Here is an 11822-nt window from a genome sequence, read left to right as displayed (position 1 = left end):
TTGAAAAAGGACAAAGAGAAAAGGGAGGGAGGGAGGAAATTGTACCAAGAAAATAAACAAAAGAGGGAGAGAAAAAGAAGACTTCTCATGAGTTGGGCTAGGGTTGGAGGTCACATGATCACGGGTGGGATAAAAAATCAGGCACGTTGCGAGCGTGGTGCAGTGATGTGAGGCTGACGAACGTTTCAAACTTGACATTCCACGATCGACCTCCCCCCCCCCCAACCTCAAACTTGACATTCCACGATCGACCTCCTTCCAACCCCCCCCCCCCCCCCCTGGCTCTTGCCTTTTAAATGCGGGGCATGCCCGCAATCCCAAGGTCCATCGTCACTCCCCCATTTGACCCCTTCCTCTCTCTTCTCTTCTCTTCTCTCCTCTCCTCTCCTCCAGGTGCATGCAAGAATTCAACAGAGAGGGAGGGAGAGAGAGGGAGGGCGAGAGCAAGAAGATGGGGAGGAGCCCGAGGTGCGACAAGGACGGGCTGAACAAAGGAGCATGGACAGCTGCTGAAGACAAGATCCTGATGGACTACGTCAAGCTTCACGGGGAAGGCAAATGGAGTCGGCTCTCCAGGGAAACTGGTAAAACCCACCGGAACGTATCTCCCTACTTTCTCACAATTCATGCACGGGAGCCGCACGCCCAGTTCACTTCTGGGTTTGTATACTGCAGTTCAATGCAGGGATGTCGTCTCTTAGATTGTTATGGATCCCTCCTGTACTTCTGATGTACGCAAAACTTGGCGTTCGCGTGACGCTGTGCGGATAGGTACTCGGCATCCAAGAAAGCACGTGTGGTTGTTGCAGCAGTTGCTCCAACAGTCAGAATTACTAATCCTAGGCAATTGTCCTAATGAATGGCATCGATGCATTCGAAATCGCAGTACGGCCTGAGCAACAAAAAAGGTTTTCCACTAGCATTCGTTGTGAAATAGTAGCTCAAATAGGCTCGTGGACGACAGCTGAAGACCGTACCTGGCCTTGATTTTCTTGAGTGCTGTTAACCTTTGATGATGAGAGTTTGCACTCCGGAAACCCCACTGCAATAATTGAACTGCAGAATTATGCCTAGGACTGTTCCTGGGAGAACAAATAGTCAAGACTTGGTTTTTAGAGCCTCTTCCGCTTTAAGCTTCTTTAATATCAATCACTTTTGTGCTCCTTTTGTCTTTCATTACCTCTTATGTATTTGGCAGGCAGTATTGTTTCCCCCTTTCTTGATAACAACAGATTGCACTAGTCCTCTTCTTGTTGGACTTCTCTAGTCTTTCTAGAGATCCTCCAATAGTATCTGCTAAGCACTATATTTCAGAACAAATTAGAAAAAAGCTAATTCGGTAAATCAGGCTAATTGTGCTTCGGTTTTAACTTTCTATGACTCTCGTGAAGGTCTCAGAAGATGCGGCAAGAGCTGCAGGCTGCGTTGGATGAACTACCTTAGGCCCGACATTAAGAGAGGGAACATCTCGCCCGACGAAGAAGAACTAATCATCCGGCTTCATAAGCTATTGGGCAACAGGTTCAGATCATCATGTCCTTTTTATTTTAACTAATAATTCTAGCATTAGGAAACCTAGCTGGACAAAATAAACAAGCCGAATCTATGATCCCGCAGATGGTCGTTAATTGCTGGAAGACTTCCGGGGCGTACAGACAATGAGATAAAGAACTATTGGAACACCAACTTGGCCAAGAAGCCCGAAGCAACGAGATCGGTCCAATTTCACTATTTGCCAAGAGAGCTGACGGTCCAACCTCATGGGACATCGCAGCAAGAGCTGGAACAGGAGAGGGTGCTGGAAAGCAACATTCATGGAGTCGCCAATCCAGAGCCACAAGTTGCTCAACAGAATGCTACTAAAGTGGAATTGGGACCATCCCCAGATGGCAATGACTTGCTGAAGCAAATGCTTTCAGACTCGGATATGAGTGACGGGTCGTTATCGTTCAACTCAGAGGAGGAATCGCCAGACTTCATGATCGATTTTAACGTGGACGACATTTGCCAGATCCTCGACTCCGATTTCTCCAAGCTCGGTGCAGAACAAAACGGTTATGTCCACGACGAGGAGCAAGAAAGCAAGTTTCCGTCTTATATAAATCAGCAATTCGTGCCGTCCGAGGAAGCGGGGAAGGATCTGAACGATAGCTTACGTATCCGAGACGATTCGGTCTCGGCATTCCAATCGCTGGCATCGTTATTTGAATCGGACGACGAGAAATGGGCAGGAGATGGCGATAATGTGGACTTCGCTTTATCAGGAAAGAATGGTTGATTACCTAGCTGAGAGTAGTGTAGTCTTGGAGTTGGTCACGATAATCAATCATGATCTTGAAGATTCATTTCATCTATAGGGTTTAGAGATCCATGTCACTCTCAGATAAATATTTGTGTTATCATTGCAATTCTCCCAAGCAAGCGAGCGGGGTTTCCACCAGGACACTGGATCTATCCATTTCAAGTCTCAACTAAATGGGCAAGAACAAGTACAAGCACGGTGCAATAAATCAATGTCACAAAGATTAAAATTGCTTTGAATGATTTAAAAAATATTTTCCTAAAAATAATCTCTTGAAATAGTTAGTCAACAATATATATTTTTATTATCAGTGACAATTTATGTCTAGACATTTTCGTGAATAATGTAAATATTTTTCGTTCATTCGTTTTTATAAGTGATTTAAGCTAGGGGTGAGTATGGTTACCTGATCGATGGAAACCCGTAAGTTCCAAGTTCCAAGATATGCATGGGAACCTATTTCGACGGACAAGTTCTAGGTTTCAAGAAACCTGAAACCTTAAACAAGTTTTTTTTTTTTTTTTTATGTTTTTTCTTGATCTATGTCTTCGAGTGATCCTACGGTATTTCATGGCATTATATGATGAGTGTATAATCCGGAACCACTAGTTTGAGCTTTCATTTTATGACTTGATAATGTTTTATATCCTTCGTGTGTCTAAATATAAGTTGTGATCAGTGGATCGTAACAGCAAGTGGTGATCATTAAAGGTGACGATTCACTGCAATTGTTCAATTTATAATACAGGTGGAACCTGGGTAGATCCTAGAACTGACCATGAAATCTGTGACAGGGTAGGTTTTAGGTTTCGAAAAATGAGAAACCTGTTCCCATAGGTAGGTTCCGGGTTCTAGGTGTAACTTGTATGGAACTTGGAATCGCTTACCCTTAATTTAAGCGATTATTTTTTGATAAATATTTTTAAATTATTTATTTTTCGCGAAATAAAAATTTGGAGACAATGATAGTTTGCCCAAGAGCTGTCCTTTTCATGCTTGACGTACAGATGGCAAAGTGGCCAACTAACTTTCAGTCAATGACAGTTCGTGGACGGGGTGACAGACAAGGACTTGATCAATGTCCTTTAGGCCTCCATGTGGGGGCCTTCATAGTTTCTTTGTTTATCTTTAATTTTTTGGAAGAAAAGGGTCGAGTGCTGGTCATTGTTGCAGTTAATTCGTGGGTTCCGATACTCGTAGTGCAAATTTTGGTCAGTCACTTATCTATGTAATGATTTCCTTCCTGGATAGCTGCGGCGATCACGATGAACCCTCGATGATTGAACTTCTTTCGGCTGTGAAATTGAAAATCACTCGTTCAAATTTCAGCAACTTCACATGAATCAAAGGCCTGAATTTAATTAATTCGTGAGTGAGCGAGGTGTTTCATAAGCATCAGTTAGTCGAGACTACATGTCCGTGTCCTTGAGTCATGAAGAAATCATATATGACTTGCTTGATAATCAAGTTGTGCAACGCCTAAATCAAGATTAAAATCGTTTGGACTTAAAATGCTTAATTAAGTTAAGAGTTCGCCTCTAAAGGTTGAAGTAAAAGATGATATTTTTTTTTGTTTATTCAACAGAGAAATATTCAATGCAAATTAGAGGATTCTCAATTATTTTGCAAACCTACTGATATTGTTCACAATTATATATACATGGCACTAGAGTTTAAGACTGTTATCAAACTTTTCCTTTCAGTTTCAGCACTTCATGCCTGCAATAATAATTACATGCTCAAACTCTGAGCACTTAATTTTCAGTTTCATTAAGATAAGTCATAAGTTTTGAAAAGGGACTGAAGGGCCTCGTGGGTACAATGGAAAGGAGACAGATAGATCGGGCCTTTCAATCGACTTCACATGCTTAGAGAGAATGCAATGGAGAGCTGGGCCAATCGAGGACTCGACCTTCAAATGAGATTCACTACTATGCTTGGACCACCCATATGGAGATTGTCGCCCGGCTTCGCTTCTGTTTTCATCAGCAACTAAAGAAGAGGCGCTTTGTTTCGATAGTGCCATGACGTAGGATAATTCCAGCTTTGCTCCCATTAACACCGTGGTGAGTGGCGGCGACATGCTCGCTCAAAATGCGCAGTAGGTATGACCCAAATAAAGCGTTACGTCACGGCTATGAAACTCTCATATCACGCACAGGAGGATTGCCGACACTAGTTGGCCCATCCGTTTATTTTACTTGCAATTGGACAGTTTTTCTTTGTTTTAGATTCATGTATCATGGGCGTCTAAAATCAGGTGGATTCTAGTGACAAGACGCAGCGGAACGATAACTGGGGTCACCAATCATATAAAATAAACGATTAGGAGGCAAACCGTATTCAACTTACTCTCTTGAGAGGTTGACATATCAGCACCTTAAAATTCAAAGGCTATAGAATATATTGTTCGAAATTCTTATAAAGGTGGAATAACGCTATAATATTTAAGTTTGTGAAAAACAAGATGTTCTAAAGGAAAGAACATATGAGACAATGTTTGATAACCAGAGTACGATTATTCGGCTATGTTGGGTTCATATATCTCGATTTGGTTTTAAAATTTGGTTAAATGGTCAATGTAAGCCAATATTTCGACATTGACTTGTGATGGATGGGTCTACAACCAAAAAAGTCCAATACCTATTGCACTTGTGCCAATTCATTCCTAAACCTTTAATTTGACCATGTTTTTTGTTCAAATTTTTGGCCAATTGAGTCTTAAATCTTTTGACATTTTGCCAATGTAATCCATTTGGCCAATTTTGGCCGAATATCGCTGACGTTGATACCGGCCATCCTATGTGGCACGGTCAGCATTAATTTGGAAAATTTTTACAAAATTTTTATTTATTTTTTCTTTTCTTTTCTTTTTCGTTTTTTCCTTCGTCCTCTGTTGGTAGCTGAGCCTCGTTGACCGACCAAAGGCGACTAACGGCGAGGATTGCCCTCGCCAAATTCAACAAGATCGAGCCTTGCCAAAAACCAGCAAGGGTCGCCCTCGCCAACTTCGGGCGAGGATCGCCCTCGTTAGATCTAGCAAGGGGCGACCTTGCCAACCTCGGGCAAGGCTCACTACGCTAGATCCCGATGAGGTCGAGCCTCACTCAAGGCTGTGAGGTTGCTTCTCACCAGATTCGAGATAGGGTGACCTCGTTTGAGGCCGACAAAGGCGATCCTCGCCAGTCAATGCCTTTGGTGGGTATGAAAAAAAGTAAAAATATAAAAAATTTAGAAAAATTGCAAAAATTGTCCACATCCGTGTCATCCATGCCACATAGGACGACCGGCATCCACATCAATGATTTCCAGCCAAATTGGCTTGATGGATTATGGGCATGTTTGGTTCAACTTTGAAAATGCTATTTGGGGGAATGGCAAATACCTTTGGGTGAAAGCCCATTGGGGAAATGCAAATGGTGTTTGGTAAAAATATTTTATAAAGCTACTTTGGCCAAAATATAGTGTTTGGTGAATTTTTTTTGTAAATGGACTTTGAGAATTATCTTATTTATTAAAAAAAAAAACTAACCTACCCATCGCCGGAGCCGGCCGCCGGCGATGGCCTACGGCCGCCGGCGAGATAGATCTGGCGCCGGCGACCGTCGCCCATGGTCGGGAGACCCCCGGCGAGCCAAATCTGCCGCCGCCGCCGGTCGCCCGAGGCCGGGCGACCCTCGGCGGGGTCGCGCGACCCGGCGACGGCCGCTGAGGTAGCGCGACCCGGGCGGCCGTCGCCTGGGTCGCTCGACCCGAGCCGTCGCCGCTGGAGTCGCGCGACCTAGGCGGCGACGGCCCGGGTCGAGCGACCCCAATGACGGCGTCGCCTGGGCTGTCGCTCAATCCCAGGCGACCTCGCCGGCCCTTCTCCCTCGCCGGCTGCCTGGCGAAGAAGATGAACAGCTTCAAACCAAAAAAAAAAAAAAAAAAAAGACGTGAACAGTAGCATTCGTGGAATGCTGAAAGCCCAAGGCTGGTCCGGACCAGCTTTGGGCTTTCAGCATTTGGAATGCTAGCATTGGCCAAATGCTAGCATGAAAGCTGAACCAAACACCCCAGCATTTTGGGAAGGGGCTTTCGAGGCTCAAAGCCCATTCCCAAAGCTGAACCAAACACCCCCTATATAGGCAAATTTTCAAAAGGTTTAGGACTAAATTGACCTTTATGATTGAATTTGCTCAAGTGCAATAAGTTTATGACTTTTTTGGTAATTTCCTCAATAAATAAATTATGATTTATCTATCATGGCCATCTAAGGGAGGAGAAGGTGAGTAAGACCGAGTCTTGGTTTTGTATGCCTTCATCCGTATCGGTTTTGTCACATATCTTTCCTCTTCATCGTCATACCCAGTATCAAAATGTCATTTATTTCTATTATTTAGAGATAGTTGCACGTGTTATATATGGAGTTGTTACTTTTATACATTGAAGATGCGTTTGATAGCCTAGATTTGAGTTTGGATAGAATACCAAAATATCATATCCAATATTTGGTGACATTCTTCAAACCGGATAAGCCCGGATAATTCAGATTAGAAATCCGAATTAGGGGATGAGATAAACCCGGATTGGACACAAAATTTAAAAAATAGTGATCAGTGCACTAGAAATCCTAAAACTTGTCACGAAAATGTAATTGAGTCCTAAAACTTTCAAAAAATGCAGCAAGTCCTAAAACTTATCACGAAACTTTCAAAAAGCTCAATCAAGTCTTAAAATTTGTCACGAAAATGCAATCAAGTCCTCAAACTTTCGAAAATGTAATCAACGGAAGGACTTGATTGGACCAATTTGACAAGTTTTATGACTTGATTGCATTTTTTAAAAGTTTTAGGACTCAATTGCACTTTCGTGATAAGTTTTAGGACTTAATTGCACTTTTTGAAAGTTTTAGAACTTCCAATGCACTTATCCCTAAAAAATAACTAAAACATTCGTATTTTATCTTTAAAAGTAGAGATAAAGAAGAGATAAAGTGACGCACTGGATATTGATTTGCCGGCACCGCCCGCCTAAGGACCACCACCAAAATTACTGATCATTGTCACTTCCAACCACTGCACGATTGCTATCGCCATCGCCTCCAACTACCTTGGTCATCACCGCCGAGCAACGATCGTGTTCCGACAAGTGAGGGTGAAAAGGGGCCTACCTAGTTGCATACGTCCTTCACATCAAGCCTGACCTTTCACACATGACTCGTGAGCCGGCTGTTCACTTGCTAGTCGACAAAGAAGGACCTGCACATCATCAGCTTCTTAGAGACCACGCTCTCGAGCATCGAGTTCCACGTATTGTGCATCAAGAACTCTGCAACGGCATCGTGGTACAGGACCTCTTCCTACAGGCCCATCCCACGACACACAACTTCTCCGTTGTCACCTCTCTTAGCCGCTTTCTTCGTCAATGGAGTATGGCTGTACGACCCACAAGAAGTGCCTCCCGTTGTTCACGAGGCCATCCCAAAATTACGTGAACTCGTGTCAATTGAGAGATGTCATGCTCCCAAGGTCGACTTCCTAGAGACATGGTTGAGAGGGTTTGAGTCTCACATACAAAAGGAGCAAAGTCAAAGATGGGATTTTCTAAGATTTTTCAAATGGGAAGGGTTTTCAAAGATTTTCAATTTTTACTTAGGTTGCGAATTTTCGAAGATTTTCAAAAAAAAAAAATTCAAAATCCTATATCATATCTTGGGTTGCACCAAACAGTAGGATGTTTTTACAATCCGGTATTGTGTGGAGGATTTCAAATCCCCTTTTATCCTATCCTATTCCAATCCGAATCCGAACTACTAAACGCAGCCTTAAAGATTAAGAAAAGACGTGTTCAACTAGGGCTGACAATTTGTTAGTGTTCTCATGTTTATGTTATTCGGTTTCATTACCAAATGTGCGACTGCAATTACAAAGTACTTCAGTCAAAATGAGGGAAAATGTGCCTGCTCGTTTAGTTTCTCATGCATCGGGTAAATATATTGAACTCGTGTCTTGTGGCATCCCTCGCATCACTCAAAGGGCTCGGCTCGCCTATCAATTGTGACTGAACTAGGGAACCATGGCACCCTTGATGAGCCGGCTACTGGGGTGCGTCCCTGCCCCATCGGAACGGGCACAGTCGGATACAAGCGATGATCTTGTGGTGGTAGTGCGTGGGAACTCGCGATAGGACTACCAAGTGAACTGCCCTCGTGCTGTTGAATGGCATGGATATGCCCAAGCCCTTCTTCATGATCGCGTGAGATTGTCTCCGTCTCTTTCATCGAAAGCACCTCAGAACAGCACTATACGAGAAGCGTGCAGACATTTCTTCTTGGAGTGAAGTCTCGAGGGTGTGGATTCATTGCTGCAAAGAGGAAGAACCAACTCAGGCGAAACCAGATTTTGAAATTTCTTGAGCACCAAAAGATAAGCAGGACAACCCAAATGGATACCAATGCATATTCATGACTATGTGATGGGAAAAGACCTAGCAGGCCAGCAATTCTGCTTCCATCCTCCTTTTCCTCTTCTCCTTCAGTTTGTCTCCCAGTTTGGATCGGTCTTCCATTCTGATCTTTGAGTTACCGCCGAATGTTCTCTGACCATGTTCTCTGTTGCAAACCGCTTCATCTCTTCATCGATAATTTTCCTCCCGAATTCAGCACTTTTCTTCATTTCCGCGAGAGCATTCATTTTCCTTTATTACTGTTTCGCCAGAATTTCTCTCACGACCAAAAATCTTTCGTCGAAAGTCGTTCTTCGATTTTAATTAAAGGAAACTAGTTATGTGGTAACTTTGGACGGGAAATGTCCAGGTTGATGTGGAAATCAACAACTTTACTTCAAACAAGACTGTACACACACAAGCGGTGCCGAAATTTAATCGACAACACAACTTAGAAATTACAGACTCCACAACAAGACTAAGTGTAAACAAACTATGCCGAAATTTAATCGATGACGTAACATCCAGGGTAGACATACACGCAGGAATTTATTTGACAAGGCAGATCTAGAAACAACAGCTAAGAAGCACACCATAATTTAATCGGCGACACGAGTCTGAAAAATAAAATACTTTCATGTAAGTAAAGATACTAAAACGATAGTAAATTTGTTTGATTTGTATGGGAGAGGGGGCTCTACTGGACGAATGGTGGTATATATAGTGATCGGATGATAACTGCTCTCAAGCGGTTGATTTACATTCTTTCGCCTCCAAGAATCTTGTGCCTATGCTCGTAAAATCCCATGATCCTTTTCTCAAGCGGTTGTTCCCTAAAATATGCCCGTCGATTGTCCCCACGATTTCAACTGCTTCATTGGTCTTACTTTTGTAATCGTGCCTCGATACTCCCCAAGTAAACATTCGCCAGTTGCTTCACTGTCCCGTCTGCTTTGTCCCATAGTGGTCTTGAATATGTAACTATATCCCTGTGCTCCCCATGCTTTCTGAGAACCCTGACAATCCATTACTCTTCGTTTATCGGTATCTTCATCAATAGTTGTTAGCCACCCGTCACCGTATATTGACTATCGATTGATGGTGACCATTTAAGTGTACTACTGATGTGTGCCAACACCGATTGCCAATATCGTTATTGATCCTCATTGTTGACACCTATTTTTAATTTGCCCAAAATTAATTACACAAAACTTAGGAATTAATTTTCTTTAATTCCTAAAACAAAAAAATATTTCTATTTAAATGCATTGCATATAGACATTAGGCATATGTGCATTAATAGGGCCTATTAGAGCATATTTTCTTAAATTAAAAAAAAAAAAAAAATTTCGAGTCGAGCCGGGTCGGGGCCGGGCCGACCCGGCCCTTTTCTTTTTCCTTTTCTTCCCCCCGCCTGGGCCCCGGCCCATTCTTTTTTTCTTTCTTTTTCTTCCCCCCCGCACGGCTGGGCCTGGCCCGGCCCAGCCCTTTCTTCTTCTTCCCCCTCGCCGGTCGCTCTCTCGCCCCTGTTCTCCCCTGTTCGCGACGTCACGCCGACGCACGGCGGCGCCGCTCCTCGCCGTCGCTATCTGGCCAGAGGAAGGCCGAGAGAGCACGCCGACGGGACTGGCATTAATTGCCAGTCCCGTCCTCCCCGTTGTCCCGGCTTCCCTTATCTCCTCCTCCTCTCGGCTCCTGTTCGTCTCGCCGCTTCGCGCCTCACCAATCGATCCCACGCTTTCGCACCGGCCTAAATGGCCGCGAAAGTCGCGCGCCGAAGTAGGCCGGTGCAGACCGTCGTCATTATAGACGTAACGGAGCAGAGGGGCACCGTCGTCGCCGGCTATAAATGGCGACAGAGAGAGAGAGAGGCCGGTCGGCCATTTTGGAGAAAAATACAGAGGGAGCGTGAGAGCGTGAACCGAGAAGAGAGAGGAGCCTCGGAGGGTCTTGCAGGTCCCAGCCGGCCTCGTCGTCACCAGCAAGCCGACCGGCAACCCCGGGAAGCAGCCCCGGTCGGCCATTTCCGGCGAAACACAAAGAGAGACTGAGAGAGACAAGAGAGAGAATAGAGAGAGAGAGGGAGCAAACCGAGGCCACGCCGGAGCAGGAAGGAGAACCAGCAGCGTCACCGTCGCCTACGGAGCAGCCGGAGACCCCCCAGAACGCGCCGTCGACCGGTGAGCCCCCGGCCTAGAACCGCCTCTGTTTTCCCCTGTTTTCCGGCGTGGTTGGGCCGGGACTCGCGCCGGCCATTTCGTGCGAATCCCGGCCCATACCGATGTCGTTCCCGGTCCCCACTCGCTGTCGGAAGTGAGCCACAGTCGCCGGAGCCGACCGAGTCGCCGGAGGAGGCCGAAATCCCTTGATTTTTGCCGCGCACGCCACTTGCTCGATGAAATGCCTCAAAGAGGCTGGTTTGTTTTTGGCCGCCGGCCGGCGAACGGGTGAGCGGACGGTGACCCCGGTGGGTGGAGAGGTTCGTTTTAGTCCCAGGGGGCCGATTTGGGGGTGGCGCCGGCCTGGGTCCGCCGGCGAGAGGCCGATTTTCGGCCACGGCGGCCGCTCCCACGGGTTCGGTCTGACCCGGTTCAGCCGACCCGACCCGGGTCAACGCCCGGATCGGATCCGTTGACCCGGGTCGGTTCCGACTGACCCGGTTCAACTGATCCGAACCGGGTTAACGCCCGGGTCGGATCCGTTGACCCGGGTCGGTTCCGACCGACCCGGTTCAGCTGATCCAACCCGGGTCAACGCCCGGGTCGGATCCGTTGACCCGGGTCGGATCCGACCCGACCCGGTTAATATTATATTATTATTTTATTTAAAAAATTTAAAAAAATTTAAATTTTTTTTTAAAAAAAAAATTTATTTTTTTTCTGTATTTTGTTTTCTTTTTTTCTTCTTTCTCTCTTTTCGAAAAAAAAAATTAAATTAAATTTTTTTTTTAAAATTATGTTATATCTAAGTTTTTAATTTATTGCTGTATTATTATGCATATTTTTGTCTTGTTTAAATTAGACAAGCTCCGAATTGCGCGGTAATATTTTGCATGTTAGTTTTTATTATCGCTGTATTATTATGCATGTTTTTA

General features: G+C 44.9%; 1 protein-coding gene across 1 annotated transcript; it reads left to right on the top strand.

Moving 5' to 3' along the window:
* The first annotated feature begins 366 nt into the window (after nucleotides 1-366).
* On the top strand, nucleotides 367-2417 carry LOC115671482 (transcription factor MYB1-like). The gene is made up of 3 exons (XM_030593059.2): nucleotides 367-584; nucleotides 1392-1521; nucleotides 1618-2417. Exons 1-3 carry the CDS (start codon nucleotides 398-400, stop codon nucleotides 2276-2278), a joined length of 978 nt encoding a protein of 325 aa, XP_030448919.1. The 5' UTR covers nucleotides 367-397; the 3' UTR covers nucleotides 2279-2417.
* Nucleotides 2418-11822: the final 9405 nt, after the last annotated feature.

Source organism: Syzygium oleosum, unplaced genomic scaffold (assembly GCF_021117445.2).
Source record: "Syzygium oleosum isolate NSW1041296 unplaced genomic scaffold, Sole_v2.1 Sole_v2.16, whole genome shotgun sequence".
In the NCBI taxonomy this organism is placed as follows: Eukaryota; Viridiplantae; Streptophyta; class Magnoliopsida; order Myrtales; family Myrtaceae; genus Syzygium; species Syzygium oleosum.
Note: the sequence above shows the minus strand (reverse complement) of the source record. Positions and strands in the feature narration are given on the sequence as shown.

Coding starts and splice junctions, on each gene's coding strand:
- LOC115671482 (XM_030593059.2), top strand. CDS start 398: ATGCAAGAATTCAACAGAGAGGGAGGGAGAGAGAGGGAGGGCGAGAGC. Junction 585..1,391: donor TCGGCTCTCCAGGGAAACTG/GTAAAACCCACC, acceptor ACTCTCGTGAAG/GTCTCAGAAGATGCGGCAAG. Junction 1,522..1,617: donor CATAAGCTATTGGGCAACAG/GTTCAGATCATC, acceptor ATGATCCCGCAG/ATGGTCGTTAATTGCTGGAA.